At 48.6% G+C, this 16,993-nt stretch overlaps 1 protein-coding gene across 1 annotated transcript; it reads right to left on the bottom strand.

Moving 5' to 3' along the window:
- Positions 1-2,699: 2,699 nt before the first annotated feature.
- CHADL (chondroadherin like) lies at positions 2,700-6,085 on the bottom strand. The gene is made up of 4 exons (XM_064731996.1): positions 5,848-6,085; positions 4,095-5,756; positions 3,263-3,429; positions 2,700-2,925 (listed from the first exon to the last, which is right to left on the bottom strand). The coding sequence occupies exons 1-4, from the start codon at positions 6,079-6,081 to the stop codon at positions 2,700-2,702; spliced, it is 2,289 nt and encodes a 762-aa protein (XP_064588066.1). The 5' UTR covers positions 6,082-6,085.
- Positions 6,086-16,993: the final 10,908 nt, after the last annotated feature.

Raw genomic sequence — 16,993 nt, 5'->3', positions numbered from 1 at the left:
CTGTGGACTTGCTCCAACAGGTATATGTCCTTTTTTTGTGCAGAGGACCTCAGGGCTGGATGCAGCACTGCAGAGGGAGAATCCCCTCCCTCACTCTGGCCATGCTGCTTTTGATGCTTTCACTCATCTCTTGATGCTTGATTGGCTTTCTGTGCTGTGAGTGCCATTGCTGGGTCATGTCCAGCCTCTCATCCACCTGTATCCCCAAGTCCTCAGTAGGACTGCCCTTGATCCCTTCATGCCCTAGCTTGTGTTGATACTGGAGGTGTCCCCAGTCCAGGTGCAGCACCTTGCACTGGGTCTTGTTAAACCTCATGAGATTTCCATGTGCTCACTTGGAGTCTGTTCAGATCCCTGTGGCTGGCATCCCATCCTTCAGGTGAGTGAAGAGCACCACTCAGCTTGGTGCTATCTGCAAACTTGCTGAGTGTGCCCCTGATCGTTTTGTCTGCGTCAGTAACGAAGACATTAAAAAACACTGGTCCCAATACAGACCCCTGAGGGACACCACTGTCACTGACGCCCACTGGGACTCTCAGCTGTTGACCACTGGTTGATGGTTGCAGGCAACCATCAAAACAATTCCTAATCCACCAAATAGTCCACCCATGGAACCCATCACTCCAGTTTGGAGGGAATAGTTGTGAGGGTCTGTGTCAAAAGCTTTACACAAGTCCACCTGGCTCAAGGAGCTATCTTCCATGCATTGCAGGAGTCTCCTGGATTGCCTGCAGTTCCCTTGGTGCTTCCCCAGTAGCTGTCAGGGTGGCTGAAGTCCCCCAGCAGGACGGGAGCGTGTGAGCCCCACACCTCCTGTGGTTGGGGCAGGAAGGCTTTGGCAGTGGCTCCCCTTGGGCAGGCAGCTGTAGCAGAGCCCGGCCTCAGGGTTCCTTTGTTACCTCAGTGTCTGATTTTTACCCACAGTATTTCAGCCTGCTCATGGCTGTTCTTCAGAGACAGCTCTTCACACTCGGGCACCTCTTGACATGGAGGGCAGCCCCTCCTCCTCTCCCTCTTTTCTGTCTCCTGAACAGCTCACAGCCATTGACAGTCACACTCCAGTCACACAATTTGTCCCACCAAGTTTCAGTAATGGCAACAAGGTGATGACTTTCCAGCAGCATGGTGGCACCCAGCCCCTCCTTTGGTTTGTTGCCCATTCTGTGTGCTTTGGGGTAAAGGCACCTTGGCCAAGCTGTGGGCTGCATCACCTTCCCAGAGGAACACCCCTTAATTCCTTTGAGATATTTCCCTGCTGGTATCCCTGTTGGCTTCTGTTACCTCAGGAGTCCCTGGCTCACCTCTGTAAGACTCCAAGTGTGCTCCCCTGTGTCTACTACCTCTTCAAGTCACCTGCAGAGGGACTCAGTACCACCCTGTCCCTTTAACCTTTTCATGCCATCCTACAGCTTGCCAGGGAAGAACCTGAAATTGTCCCCCTCACATCTGGTTTAAGCAAGCAATTGGATTGCCCAAGAAGGAGTTTAGGAGGATTCACCCATGACTATAAACACCTCTGGTGGTAGCTCTTTGATGTTTACTGTGAGGGACAGTCAAGGAACATCTTTCACTGCACTGATTGGTGTGATCTCCTGCGCAGAGGAAGCCATGGGACTTCAGACATCACCTACACTGAGTTGTTTAGTTTAAGGCCCATCTCACCAAATCAGGCAGGCTGCTGCCAAAGATTCTCTTACCCTTTATAGATAGGTGGATCCCATCATAGACAGGTGGATCCCATCCACCTAACATGTTACAATCATTAAAGCACACACTACTGTCACAAAAGCCAAAACCTTCTCCATGGCACTGGCCTCAAAACCAGATATTCATCTGCACTGTGTCCGCTTCTGTAATTTCATGCTTTTGAACCCAGAATGGCAGAGGACTTGGAGCATGGTTTGAGTTTTTAATTTTTTAACAGTAATACTGTAAATTTGGTCTATGATCAGTACCCTAAAACCCTGTGACCAACTTCAGGAAGAGGCCCAAAGCTTGCATATTTGCTTTTCAGGCCACCAAAATCCTGAGTTAGTCAAAACATATCTTTATCTGTACATTTATCTTTCAGAATCTTTTCAATTTAAGCAGACTGCTGGGGTCTGGGGTCCCAACCTATGCAGTCATGGGGAGTAGGTTGAGCGCATTGTTTATCATGGGATCACTTACAGACCACTGATCGAATTCTGCAGGAAATAAAAAGGCTTCCATGTGCATATGGTTTAATTCTGAGGAACTTCTGGGAATTAAGGCAACATTTTCACTAATAATTTTTAAGCTTTCAAAATAAGATTTGTGCCAGTGCAGGACCTTGGATGGCGCTGGTTGCAGTCCCACTCTGGGTTCTTCTATGATTTTGGCAGCTGTGAAAGTGCTTTCAAAAACAAAACCAAACTTCTGGACAGCAGCTTTTTCACATGGCTGGATGAAGCCTTGGAAAGAAGCAGCAAGTATTTGGCTTCATTGTTTGCATCACCAAAGCATGCTGCAGACTCTATGGAATGTACCTTTTGTGTCTTGCAAAAGCAAACCCTGCATCTCTGGCAAATCAGCATTGTTTTGGTGGCACCAGGCTCTCCTATGCACCTTGGGCAATGTTCATGTCTCCATGGTGGGGACAAGTCTAGAAAAACTGCTCTAGTCAGAATGTAGGTATGGCCCTGTGTGTCCAGCACATGTCCTACACACATTAAGAAACCCTAAGCTCTGCTCTTACTGAAGCCTCTGGCTGGAGATTTTCCCAACCTCTTTTTCTTGCTGGGCTTGCTTGCAGCTTTAGTCTTGTTAGGATTGGTTTCCCCAGCCTCACCTTGTCCCCAGCCAGGACAAGTTTGGAAAGTGGTGGAAAGCTTCACCTTCAGCCCCTGGGCTTCTGCAGGGGAACCACAGGTGGCCCCTACACAGAGGTTGAGTTTGTTGATCCACCTGGAAATGTGGTAGAAGATCAGGGAAAGAAATGAGGAAGGGTGAAAGAGAGGGCAAAAGTCTATGCCCATAAGTGAATGATCACTTCAAAGTAAGGCCAGGTAACCTGGGTGACCTCTGAATATCTCAATATTTGCCTGCCCCGCTTGTGGTTGTTTTCCCTACACCCAGAAAGCCCAGGCAACTTCCATCCTTGCACACAGAAGTGTGCTACATCTCGCCACCATGGGAAAAGACCAAAAATGGCCAGTGGGCTGTGAGTTTGTGCCTTTCCCATAGGAGGTTCAACTGCCCCCCAGGCAGATCCCTGGGGCTGCTCCCCCCTTGTGGCACTCACCTGTGCAGCGGAAGGAGCTGGCAGTCACAGTGGAACGGCACATCCTGCAGGTTGAGGATCTCCAGCCCCGTGAAGTTGTTCATGTCAGGTATGTTACTCATTTTGTTGCTCTCCAGGTAGAGGCTTCTGATCTTGGGACCGAGGCCAGTGAAGGCATGGGGGGAAATCTGCAATGGAAGAAGGGTAAGTCAGGGGCATGCTGATCAAGGCAGGGGAGCAGATCTCTGCCCCTGCACTTCTGATCATCTTGGGGGGCCTGACAACCTTCCTGAAGCTGGTGGCCCACAAAAGAGCTGTTTTAAATAGGAGGGACTGTTAATTAATTCAAGCCATTTCAATCACATTTTGGAAGTCAGTAGACTCTTGTTCAGTCTTCGAGAGAAGGTCACATGCAGGAGGTCTCAGAGTGATCCCTGGGTGCTGTTAAGATACACAGTTTTTATGAGGGTGTTGCTAATACCACTTCCTTGAGAGAATGGAAATATTCAGGATAATAGCAGTGGAGAGGCCTGCAGGACACCCTGTAATAAGAGAAAGAACAATCTGGCCGGAGCTGGGGGAAGCAGGTGGTTTAGGAAATGGTGTGGACTCCAATGAAATTAGGTGTTAAAGGACTGGAGGGATTAAGCTTCTCCCAAGGGAGCCAGGATGAAGGTTGAAGCAAGGGAATGCTACAGATGAGCCTGAAAAAATCTGGCTTCCCAGCCAGGCTATGGAACACCTCCTGAAGTCTCGGGAATTCGAGGATATCTGTTTGGATGACCCTGTAGGGGCCACCAGCTAATATGCCCTGCGGTGCCACTGCCCCTTGGGAGTCCCATAAGACACTCACCTGCTCCAGGCCCATGTTGTCCAGGTAGAGGTGCTGCAGGCTGGAGGCCACTGGCAGGAAGACACCATCCCCCATGTGCTTGATGGGGTTTCGGGACAGCTTCAACTCACTCAGGGCAGGCAGGCCCCGCAGGGCTGCTGTGGGCACCTCTGACAAGTGGTTTCCCTCCAGCTGCAGCTTTTCCAGCATCTTGGTGGGAGCCAGGGCAGCCGGGGCAATGTGCCTGATGGCATTCCCAGCTAGGTAGAGCCAGCGGAGCCCCCTGGCTCCGGCCAGATCACCCTCCACCAGCTCCCCGATGGCGTTGTGCTGCAGATGGAGGGAGATGAGGTTGGGCAAGAGCCGGAAGGTGCCCGCAGGCACGCGGGTGAAGGCGTTGTGGTCCAGGTCGAGGTAGGCCAGCTGCGGGGCCCCCTCAAAGGCAGCAGCCTCCAGGGTGGAGAGGTGGTTGTCGGTGAGGTACAGGTAGACCAGGCTCTCCAGCCCCCGGAGTGCCCCGGGCTGCAGCTCCCTGATGCTGCACCTCTGCAGGTGGAGTGACACCAGCTCCTTCAGGCCAGGGAAGGCATCCGGTGGCACTGTCCTGAAGCGGTTTCGGCGCAGGTCGAGAAGGCGCGTGTCCTCGGGGAAGGGCCGAGGGATCTCCCGCAGGTCCCTGTTCTCACACGACCCGTGGTGGAAATCAGGGGAGCAGACACATCCCCGGGGACACTGCCTGCTGCCGGCTGAACTCAGCTGCTCTGGTGGTGCGGTGGGGCTGGGGGGTGGCCGGAGGCGACTGCATCTCATCTCAGGGGACTTCAGGGAGTCGAGGGACCGGCCACGGAGAGCAGGGGGTGCAGCACAGGCACCCTCTGCCTGCACTCGTGCCCTTGCCAGCCACTTGTGGAAGGGGCGCAGGAGGCAGGAGCAGAGAAGAGGGTTCCCATCCAGGCTGACCCTTACCAGCCCCCCTGCCCCAGCCAGGGGTGGCAGCCCCTGCAGCTGGTTTTCCCGGAGGTCCAGAATACGGAGCTGGGGACTGCGGGCAAAGGCATCGGGTGCCACATCCTGGAGGGAGGCGTGGTCCAGGAAGAGGTGCCTCAGCGAGGCCATGGCCAGGGCTTCCTCGGCCACGTAGGTGATGGGGTTGTGGCCCAGGTCTAGCCGGGTAGCCCCATCCAACCTGGCAAGAGCCTCACCAGGCAGTGCCTGCAGCTCGTTGTGGTCCAGGCTCAGCCTGCGCAGGGCAGGCAGAGCAGCAAAGGCCTCAGTGCCCAGCACATGGAGGGCATTGTGAGACAGCCGGAGCCATCTAAGAACCTGCAGACCCTGGAAGATCATGTCTGGGAGGTACACCAAAGCATTTGCCCTCAGGTCAAGGACAGTGAGGGATGCCAGATGACCAAAAGCACCTGGCTGTATCTCTTCAATGCGATTCCCCTCCAGAATGAGCTGCTGGAGGGAGAAGAGCCCATCCAGGGACTCCTGATAGAGGAGGGCTATGCCATTGGAGGCCAGGTTGAGGTAGACAAGCCTCCCCAGACCCCGGAAAGCCCCTTCCTCCAGCCTCTCCACCTTGCAATGCCGTAGGTCTAAGTGTGTCAGGTAGGGGGTAGCAAGGAAGGCTCCCGCTGGGATGACCATGAAACTGTTGCCCCGAAGGTCTAGTTTTCTGGTGAGCTGTCAGTCACACAAATAAAACACTGAATCACCCCAGGGCTGCCATACCTATTTTCTCTGCCCATCCCTTGACCTTTCTTCCCCTTCCCACCTCTGGGATGGTGTCAGGGATGGCAGTCAGGCTCCCATTGAGACACAGGACATGGGCACGGAGGTTATCGCAGACACAGGGTGCAGGGCAGCGGGCGGCAGCCGTCGCCCCCAAGGCTGCTGCAAGCAGGAGGAGTCCCCAGGATGGCCCCATATTGGAGGGCACCTGTGGCTGGGGAGAGACAGATGTAAGGCCAGGGGAGAGGCGAGGCTCACATGCATCCCCAAAGAGCATCGCCTGCTTGGAACCCCATGTATCAAGATGGCTGCTGCTGTCACTTAGTGGGTCAGGTCTCATTTTCTCTCACACTGATTTCACAAGTTATAAATGAGGACGAGTGGAAAAAAGAGAGGAGGAATCCTTGGAATGAAAAGTGAATGTTGCAGCGAGCAGGTCACTCACAAGGAGCTGTCTTGAAACAGCCACCTACCCTCCCCCTGCATTTTCTTCAAATATCACTAACTTAAGATTGCCTTGGACTGTGCAAGCTATCAATATCTCTCCTACAATTCTTTTTGTAAGGCCAGCAAGTGTAGCCATCCAGAGAATGTGATCACAGAGGCTTCTGAGCTGCTACCCTTCTTTAAATGGCAAATGCCCCATGTCTCCACCATCCTGGTCATCTGCCTCTCTCCCTGCAAGCTCCCTGCTTCCCTCCTAAGCTATTCATAGCAGTGTTTGGAATAGAACTCCACTGTTTAGCTGCAGGAAGGAAAGGTTGGTTTTGGCTGGGCAGGAGTGAGCCCCTGGGGTGAAGGTATCAGAGAGAGGCCAAGGCTGGGAGAAACACAGAGGAGGCAGCAGGCTCCAGATATGACCAATGCATCCTGCTTAACTCTGAGACAGCATCAGTGGGGTCTGCAAGGCTTAAATTTGTGGAGCCACTGTAGTGCACAGCCTCATGCCCACTGTAGCTCATTGTCCCCTGTGGTCCCATACACCTACGCTGCTCTCCTGCTGTCACCCCATCTAGTCCTGCTGCAGCCCACACACACACACACACACACTGGGGCAGCCCTCTCCTGCACGCCCACTGCCCAGTGCCACCAAGTAATGTCCCTGAACTCAGTGCCTGGAGCACTGCCACATGCCAGACATCATGCCATCACTCCCTCCCTCACACCTGGATAGTTCACACACCCAGAGTTCGGAGTACCTGGACTTTAAGATGTGTCGAAGAGAGGAAAGTGTCCCCTGCCCTGTCTAGCAGCTGCCGAGCTCCTGCACTGCTGTTTGCTCTCCTTGCAGAAGTGAGAACTGAATGGGCCCCGTTGTGTTGCTTTCACAGCAGCTCTCACCAGGCAGAGCCACAAACGTGGGAGGAGGAAAAGGACGGGGGGAGGAAGGGTAAGCCACCCCTGGAGAGAGGGCAGCAACCCAGACATTACCTCCCCCTTGATTCACCGGGGGCTGAGAGCACCAACCCAGCAAAGCCCATGTGGGGTTTGCACTCACTGTTTCCAGGGCTCTGCCTTCATTTTCCAGGCTGTGTTAGTCACAGGAGCTACAGAGCTGCAGGGCAGAAAGATGACATTCAGCCAAATTCAAAGATGAATTGCAATGGCAGTCGTAAGCCTGAGCAAAAGGAGAGGCAGCTGACCAGTCCTGCCACGTTTACTGCCCTCCACTCTCCTGATCTTGCTTTCTTGCTTCTTTAGGAGAGGCTGGATTGGCATTGTCTGCATCATCATCATTAGCTTACAGAAGGACAAGGAGGCATTCATTTTCCTTCCAGACTGTTGTTTTACTCTCCCAGGGAATGGGAAGAGATCTGCAGCCTTACAAAAATATTGGAAGATTTGATACTAGTATCTCATTCCACTTCAAGCCCTTCTCCTATGCAGCAGCCTCGATAGAAGCTGAAGCAGCTGAGAGCATTGCTGGGTAAATGAACAAAATAAGAGGCTGGGGTGAGGCTGGGGAAGGGCTAGAGGAGACATTCAGTGCCTGGTACAAGACCTTACCCTCTCCATGGTTCTCCAGCAGAGGCCAGGCCACCACCAGGGACATTTTGCTCTACAGGCTGTTGACAAGCTAGGGAAGGGGGCTCCTGGACACAGTAGATGATGGAAGGGCCAGGCAGAGGGCAGCAGGGTTGGCAGGACAGCAGCTGGAGTGGAAGTTCAGATGTGCTACCTTCATGCCCCATCAGGGAGAGCAAAGAGTGTCCGTCTCCTGGCAGCAATCTCACCTGCCAGAGCAAACAGGTCCCAGTAGAGACACTGGCATCTTCCAAAACCTGCCACACATCCCTGCTGCTCGTACCTCACCGTTCAACGCTGGACTTTGAAGCTGCACCTGCTCGTGCTCACTTACCTCCTTGTCCCACAGCTTCTGCCAATGGACGATGACACACTTGGGCCTGAGAAGCTCCAGCTCCCAAAGGGAACCATGACCCAATATCCCCACAGCCAGACCCTCAAGCAGCCACCCACAGACCCTCCAGCTGCCCAAAATCCTCCAACTTCAGTTCCAAGCTGCTGCTCTTACCTTCCCATTCTACTATGGAGCTTGTCTGGTGAAGTCCCATGTGGTGCTGGGAGCAAGGCTCTCTGGGCAAATGAAGCTGGGCATGCAAAGCAGCGGCCAAGAGGCTGCACCCCTGCTTACAGGGGGCTCAGGCTGCTGCCTGGAATGCAAAGTGCCCAGGACTCCAGAGCACTGGCCCCCACTTACAGGGTGCCCCTGGTCCCCAAGGCCTATGGAGGCTCCTTCTCTCCAATTCCGGGGCACTCCCCAGTAATGGAGTGGCCACCCCATGGTGGCTGCCAGCTGAAGGAGCACAAAGGTTCCCAGACCCACAGCCTGCTTACAGGCTGGTCCACACCCAGGGAGCCACAGAGCTCAGTCTTTTCCCAGCACAACAGGAACAAGACTAAAGTCAGGCTCATGGCCTGAAGCTGAAGGGCCAGGGCCCAGCCCCGAGGACAGGGAGGACACACACCCCATGACTCCTGACCCCATGCCTCTGAAAGGCCGGGGCCAGGGATACCAGCCTGGTTACAGGGGATCCCTCCAGCTGCCTGCCGAGGGCAGGGGACGCACACAACCTCACTTACAGGGCTGTCCCCCACAGCCCAACACCCCGCAACAAGCACCATAGAGCACAGGCTCCAGCCTGCACCCCACCTAAGAGGCCACCCCACGGAGCCTGGCTGCAGGGCAGCACAGCAATAGCCATCTACAGAGCCCCGGGAGCCTCCTCACCAGCCTCAGCACCAGCACCCAAGACACCAACCCAAAACTGCACCAAAGGTGGGACTGCGCCCTGCAGCACAGCACTTCTTCAACCTGCGCTCTCACAAGGGCCCGGGAATGCTCCTTCCTGTCACTTGGCTAAAGCAGACTCCCCAGCCCTGTTTACAGGGACCTGGGCCTGCTTCTGGGGACAAATGGCTCCACAAGGTCGTGACACAGTCCCCGAGTACAGGGCCGGCACGCTGGCAGCTCACCAGCAGGACCGGCAGCTTAGGCACAGACCCAGGCCCTGGCTACAGGCGGGTCACAGTGCCCACGCTACCGCTTAGGGGCAAGGCGGACACATTTCCCTCCTGGGAAGTCTAAGCTACCCTGCTCTGTTTCTAAAGCGGGGCTAAACGCGGGACAAACGCACTTGCTCACTCACACCAACTGAAGGGAAGACAGGGAAGGGAGGGGAAGACAGTCCCAGAAGAGGGAGCAAGTTCTGTGCAGTCAACCTGCTCTAGGGAGCTATCCCCACCGCTGAGTGGGAGAGGAAAGCACCGGACCTGCCCTTGCAGCACTGCGGGGAGGGCACGGGGGCCTTGAGGCACAGGGACAAAGGCTGTGACAGAGGCTCCCCGAGTACAGGGAGTCGCGCTGGCCCGGGCCCAGCGGCTGGCAGAAAGTGCCACAGGCCCCGCCCTGCTGAGTGGCTGGGCTGGGGGCCGGGAGAGCTCCATTTCCCCCTCAGAGGAGGAATCAGGGGCTCTGACCTTCCTGACAGGGCTGCCCCTCTGTCTGGGCAGCCAAAGGAGCGCAGCGGCCAAAGGCCAAGCACAGCGCACACCCAGCCCTGCACACAGCGAGCTCGCCCAGCGCAAAGGCAGCCGCGGCACCGGGAAGGTGCCCTGGCCCTGCCAGTGTCCATGAGCGACTTTATAATGCTCATATCCCCATTTATCTCTTTAGCCCAGAAATAAGTTTTACACCTTTAAGACTAATTCTAAGAGCAAAGAGAACAGAAAAAGAAGTGTGTTTTCAGAAACTGCACTCACTCCTCCACCTTCCTACTCCTAGACGGTGTTGTCTGCAGACAGACAAAGAGCAAAACATGACTCTGCTTTGCTTTTAGTTAGTTTTTAGCTATTTAAAGCAGACAATTTCCATAGACTGTAGTTTTTCTTTTCCTTAGATCTATTCTAGACTGAGCACCCATAGGAGCACCAGCTGCTCACACCTGTAGCCCGCCAGGCCTGGTCTGCAGCATTTCCAGAACCAGAGAAACTAATAAGTGACTGAGTAAACCAAACTACAACCCAAAAAAGAGACTTTCTAAATTTGTCACCTCTTTTAGAGCAACAAAAAGTTTTATTGTTTATTATTATTCATTTTTTATACTGGTAAATGCTTTACCAATGAAATAAACAAATTTTTCCGCTTTTCTTCAAAGAAATATTTTCCCAAACCAATTTTAAAATAGCGCCACTTAAATCTATTTTCTAGAAAAACCCCTTCAGAAGTTCTCTCCCAAATTTGCCCTAAACCAGCAGCTCCACAGGCTCAGCCTCCAGCCACCCAGTCCCAAATTATATTTGCCACTATTTTTTGCATGGCTAAGTTACACTAACATTAATAGAATAATTTTTTTTTGCTAGTTTTAATATAATCACTTCAATCTTTGTTCCAAACAGTGCATTACACTACATTGTTCTATAGTGCCTTTATTGTGTAGTAAACAATTTTGATTAAGATACTTTTGTCTAGTTATTATCATAATAAATCATATAAATTTATATGAATATATTTGGTTTGCAATCCTTTATCCTGAAGGACAGCATTGTATAAAGGTTCACTTCTATAAAATCTTTTAGGCATAAACCATTGATAGATCTGGGGCTGAGACTGGATTACACCACACCCAGGTTTCTCTGTGAGGAGTTTAGAAAACAAGGGCGTTGTTTCTGCACCTCATGACTGAGCAGGAGGGCTTTTCTAACAGATTTGTTCTGCAGCTTCCATTCTGCCCATGACAGTACCCTTCTAAAGTATCACAGGGTTTCAGCTAAAAATGTCACCTCTTTCCCTTCTAAGGTATCTCAGATTTTCTGTCAAAGATGCTGCATTGGAATGATGTGTTACAACAGACTCTCCCCCTCAGAAATGCCCCCTTTTTCCTCCCTAAATTACCCCAAATTCACCTGTCAAAAAAGTGCTAATTTGTTTAAAATAATTTATCTCAGGTTTTTTGACAAGAAAGCGACTTCAGACACCCCAAAAGATTACCTCTGATTTTCCCTCCAAAACATCCCCTAGCTGTATCCTATAAGTCACCTAAGATTTTATCTCAAAAATAGTTTTCTGTCCCATATAATTACCTCAAGTTTTCCCTCTAAAATGTCCCCTACAGATTTCTTCAGATTTCCCCTCCAAAATATCTCCTACAGATTACCTTGGATTTTGCTCTGAAAATGTTCTATACCATAGAGATTATTTCACATTTTACTTTCAGTAGTTTTGTAACAAGATGTGCCATAAGTGAGCTAGCAAAGGCAGTGAGAGACCAAGCACCCTCAAGAGGAAGATAGCAAGTTCTAACTGAACTTCCAAAAGGCAAAATTATCTAAAAAAAAATTAGACTGACCAAAAATAAGCACCAGGCATGAGCTGTAGAGGTAAAAGGTTCAAACGTGAGGAAGACTACAGAAGTTTTCATCAAAAGTCCACCAGAAGACTGACGTCCACCACAGAAGGAACTGACCCATGCACAAAAGCAACAAACTGATGACACGGCTTAATACAAATATGAGTTTATTAATGATATTGTGAAATTGTGATATTGCATGGAAATACTTTTAAAATGTAAGCAAAGGCTAAAGAAGATTGAGTGAGGTTTTGGTGGAAAGATCCACCTCACTCCCAGCACTGAATAAACAAATGTCTGCTCTGCAGGTATTTGTTTAATTCAGAATTTTATTTTCTTGCCCAGTTTTAGGCTTCTCATTTACCGCCCCTCAGCAACACACGGGGAATTGGCCATTCCTTCCGTGACCTGTTACATCCTCAGTGGCACACGGGGCACCTGTCCCCTCAGTGACACTCATTTCCCTCAGTGGCACTCACATCCCCTCAGCATCACTTGCAGCACCCACCTCTCCCTCAGTGTTTATTGCGGTCCCTACAGATTACCTCAGCTTTTCCTTCCAAAATGTTCTATTCCATTGAGAATCCCTCCAATTTTCGCTTCATAGTGTCCCCATCTGCACCTATACATTACCTCTTATTTAAGCCCCAAAATGCCACCTACTTATTACCTCCAACTTTACCTCCAAAATGTCCTTTTTGACATTTTTGAAAATCTGATTTCCCTCAGATTTTCCCGGACAAATTTTCCCTATTTTTCCTGTACAGATTACCTCAGATTTTGCCTCAAAAATATTCATTCAGTCCCATGCAGATTTTCTGGATTTTTACCTCAGAAATTTCTTCCAGGCCCTTTAAAATTACCTCAGATTTTATCACAAAATTTTGTCGGCCTGTCCTCCCCAAGTTACCTCAGACTATTCCCATCATTTCCCACAAACAATTTTCTCCTCTAGAGATTGCCTCAAATTTTCCTGCCAAAAATGTCCTCCACAGATTATTGCATCTTTTGTTGCCACAGTCCAGTGGGAATAAAACTCCTCAACTTTACCCCCAAAATGTTCATTCTGCACTGTCCAGGTGATGCCAGGGAATTCCAGCATTCCTCCCCTCTGAAGTTCTTGCTGTCGCCTCTGAGTTTGCTCAGTGTTTCCCCTCACAAACTGAAACACTGCGCAGTCCTGTGATGGTGCAGGCCCATCCACTTTTTACCATAAAATCCCCATTTTTGGTTTTTCACTTGTTCACAACCATTTCTCCCCAGTGGGACATTTCTTATAGTTCTTTCTTTCCCACTGCGCAGGTTTCCAATTCCTGTTTTACGTATCCATCAGTTTTACTTCTCTTCCTACCATCTGTGTTCCCCATTATCCTGTCCTATTTTCTCCCCTTAGCATTCAAGTAATCTTCTTCCAGCTTGCTCTGTTGTTTCTTATGGACATCCCCAATCACACTCAAAGCTTTACTTTCCTCTTCTTGAAAATAAAGCACTTAACGCTTCTGGATGCTCTCTGGACAGACTCAGTTTGGGAACAGGCTGATAGCACTTTGACTCTCTGGGTAAGTGAGACTATAGGTAAGCCTGTGGCAGTCACAGGGGACCCACAACCATAACCTTAAGTGTTCTGCCATTCCCAGGGCTGGAGATCTCAGTCAATATATTCAGGACATGTAATGACTAAATTACAAATCCATGACAAATGTGCAATTATTATCTTTTGTTTAAGGCTGTAAATGTAAACAGTTCTGCACAGTTTTGGTACACAAAGAGAAAGAGTGTTCATCTGAAACAAAGCCTACCACCTTCTTCCCCCTGATAATTTTTAGCCCTCACTCCAGACTTTAGGAAATTTAGAGACAGGTTTACCATTGGGCTTTGAAGCTTTTTTGTACCTTGAGAGCAGAGTTTAACAGCCTCACCTCTAGGATGGCTCTGTGCCCAGAGAAGCTGCCAGAGAGCCGAGCCCAGTGGAGACAACAGCAAACCCTCACAAGCTTCAGAGCTGCTGGGAAAGGGGAATCTGATCCATTGATCCATCTGATCTGATCCATTGACTTGCTCCCCAGATGGATCCCACTGGAGGTGCCTGACTGGCCAACACCTGTGGTGTTTCCATCTCCAATTGAGATGGAGTCTGGTGCCAGGAGTCCTGGGTGGTTTCCTTGAAAACCAGAAGAAATGCACAACCAAGATGCACATGACTTTTCAGGTGCTGTTTTAACTCCTGTGAAACAATGAGCTGCCTCACCAGAGCTCAGATAAATAAAACCGAGGTGTGCAGCCAAATGGTGAACAGCATTTATGGTCAAGGGCAAATTTGAGCTGAGCCTGAAATCTGCCATGAAGCAAACCCTCAAGAGAGCAAGCAGGCTGGAAGTATTTCTCCCATTCAATAGGGCAGAGAACTTGCGAGATCTTTGTTATTTAATAGCCTTTAGATTAGAAATTTCAAGAGATGGAAGGTATTTCCACTGAATATATAGATAAATCTAACATTGAATTAATTTGAATGTCCCTATTAAATCCAGAGGCTTCAAATTTCATTGCAGACAGTGCACTGTTCATCAGAAGCATTAGGAGCATTTGTTGAAATCAGAACCTATTTTGAAATTGTTTTAACAAGACAGTGTAAATTTTAAGCCAAACCATACAACATCAATAGGAGCAACAGTATATCATTACTAATTGTTTGCATGTAGGCGTGGTCACAAATTTTCTATGGACTGTAAATTCACTGAAAAATTATTATTTTCATCAACTCAAGTTACACTGAGAAGCATTTTTAGCCCAATTATGGCCAGTATTTTTTTCAAGGAAGAATTCCATTATAAAATACTAAAGTACATAAGAATTTCAAAAGGAAATGTTATTTTAGGTTTCATTGTTTTGGCATTTTGTTTGACACAAATAAGCTACTCTTTAAGGGGAAAAAAAAGAGAGAGAGACACCCCTAAGAAGCATTACATACAATACATCAACAAGTAGTGTTTAAACCAAAAATATGTTGGGGATTTTTTTGGCTTTTAGATGGAGGACCAAAATATTATAACTCCAGTTGAACAGCTTTATTTTTCAGTTTAGTAAATAGTCAGAAACATCCATTTCCCTGCTTTGTGCTTGGGAGGAATAAGCACATGTGAGGAAGGCAAGGAGAAATTGAAGGGGATGCTGTGGATCAAATAAGCAAAGTAGAGGGAGTAAAGGAAGGACTTATCAAAGGTGACAAGCCAGATGATAAATGCAAATGTTTTTGAACTCTATCTGCTGGCATCAGGATACCTCATAATCATTTCCTTTCAGACCTTTCTGATAACTCTGCTCTTTCATTAATTCGTTTTCACTGAGCTGAAAGGGAATTACTTTGTTTAATGATTCTCTAAAGATCCAAGAAGGCTAAATATCCCAATAAGGCAGTTTTATTTCACAAATAATATTGCATTCAACAATATAATTAAATTGTAATGTTTTCTGCAGCAGGCCATGTCCATAGCAATGGGGTATGCAACATCATAATCCACAGGAAATTTTGGCAAAATGAACTTGTCCTTTCCCAGAGATAAGCATCAGTCAGCGGAAAATCATCAAATAGATGGTTTATTCTGAGAGAATATTTAATATCCCAAGAAAAACCAGCAGAACCCTGACCACTGACTTCCTCTGGAGTAAAATTCCCCACGCTTGGGGTTTTGCAATAGCTTATATCCTTGTTTGGTTGTAGGTGCAGCCTCAGGAAAGGAAATTATTCTCCAATTGTCCTCCCCCTGATCAAAAACTTCCCTTTTTCATGAGAAGAGTATCATAGGTTCAGACTCTGAATCAAGGTGTCAAGGATGACTTCTGCTTAAAAGACAAAACTCACTGATGCAGTATCAGAAAAATCTTGCAAATAATTTAATTTGCTGTTCTTTTACTTACATTTCATAGTACTAATTAAACATATAATGTAGAAGTTGCCTTTAATTTGCTGGCATTCTGGAGATGCTTTAGGATAAATCAAACTGCCTGTTCAGTCCAGTTTACAGCAGGTTACTGCAGCAGGCACTAGCTCAAACCCTGACAAAGTGCACTGCCACACAGCATCCTGAAACAAGCACAGAGGGATCCCACAAAAACCCTTCCATTTCAATTTCTGGGGATCCCAGTGGTTTACAGAGAAATTAATATATGTTGTTCTCTCACAGTTAGGGCCCTCTATTCATTTGCAGAATGAAAGGTTCTCTAAGTTTTTAATGTAGGTCAGACCCAACTCTTCATGGTGTATTCAACCAAGATGCAGCTATTAAGCTTCCCTTTAAAATATTCTCATTTCCCAAGCCAAGACCCCTGGCTCAGTGCTGTAATTATAAACTGCAAGTTCCAAAATTTGCAAGTGGTAAAGGTGAGAAAGGGTTGAAGCACACACCCATCATTCATTATTTGTTGAGTGAGGTTCAAAATTGGATGGCAAAACTAGCAAGCACTTTGTGCTTTGAGTTGACTCAACAAAATGCATGGGAAGGGCAATTTTCACAGCAAGGAGAGATCCAAAGGGGAAGATGCTGCTCCTTCATTGGTGTTGAGGGGAATAGCGGATTTGTCTTTACAAACAAGCTGTGGGTCTGCTGGTAGATAAAAGCAGCACTGGGAGATAAAAGAAACAATGGGAAGGATTCCACTCATTGATGAATGGAAAAAGATTTTTGCTTTTACAAATGAACTTTAGTTTCACTGATAAATAAAATAAGACATTGAAACATGAAAGAAACAATGGGGAAGAAAACCCCCTAAATTCCATAAGAATTAAAAATTAAAAGGGAGGGTTATATTAGAGGGAAATCTTTGGTATCAGGCGTAATGGGAAGTCTGTACTTGTCAAGTACCTCAGCCAATGGGGAAAGAGAGAAGGGAAATGCAGCCAGGAAATTGGGATAAAAAGGGAGGCTGCATCCTCCAAAAATCTGAGAGACCCCAGGGGAATGCCCCATGGCCTCTCCCTTTATTTGAATAAAGTAAAAGGATTCCTCTGTCTCCTTTTTGGACATAAACCTCTGATGCTTGTGGATTAATTTACCTAACAGTGTGGAACTCTGGTGGCTTCAGCTGACGAGGGACCTCTGCCAGATCTGTGCAGGGAGGGACACTGCAAGTGCAGGCATCAGGTGTACAGACAGCTCAAGGGTCTGGCAGAGACCAAAGCAACAATTTCACAGAAACAATAAAACTTCCGTGCATTGGAAACTGAAACACTGTAGTATTTTCTCATTTAAGACAGCATTTCTTTCATAGCAGAAGAGGAGAATTCAGGCAAAATCTAACAATATATCCTGGGAAAGGCTGCTGGAT

The sequence above is a fragment of the Zonotrichia leucophrys genome, chromosome 1A (genome assembly GCF_028769735.1).
Source record: "Zonotrichia leucophrys gambelii isolate GWCS_2022_RI chromosome 1A, RI_Zleu_2.0, whole genome shotgun sequence".
In the NCBI taxonomy this organism is placed as follows: domain Eukaryota; kingdom Metazoa; phylum Chordata; class Aves; order Passeriformes; family Passerellidae; genus Zonotrichia; species Zonotrichia leucophrys.
This window is presented reverse-complemented; position numbering and strand designations above follow the sequence as displayed.

Bases quoted from the DNA above. Each gene is read 5' to 3' on its own strand.
- CHADL (XM_064731996.1), bottom strand. From the start codon at position 6,081: ATGCTCTTTGGGGATGCATGTGAGCCTCGCCTCTCCCCTGGCCTTACA. The intron at 3,430-4,094 runs GTGAGTGTCTTA...CTTCCATTGCAG, and splicing joins ACAACATGGGCCTGGAGCAG to ATTTCCCCCCATGCCTTCAC. The intron at 2,926-3,262 runs GTGAGTGCCACA...CCACATTTCCAG, and splicing joins CAGCTCCTTCCGCTGCACAG to GTGGATCAACAAACTCAACC.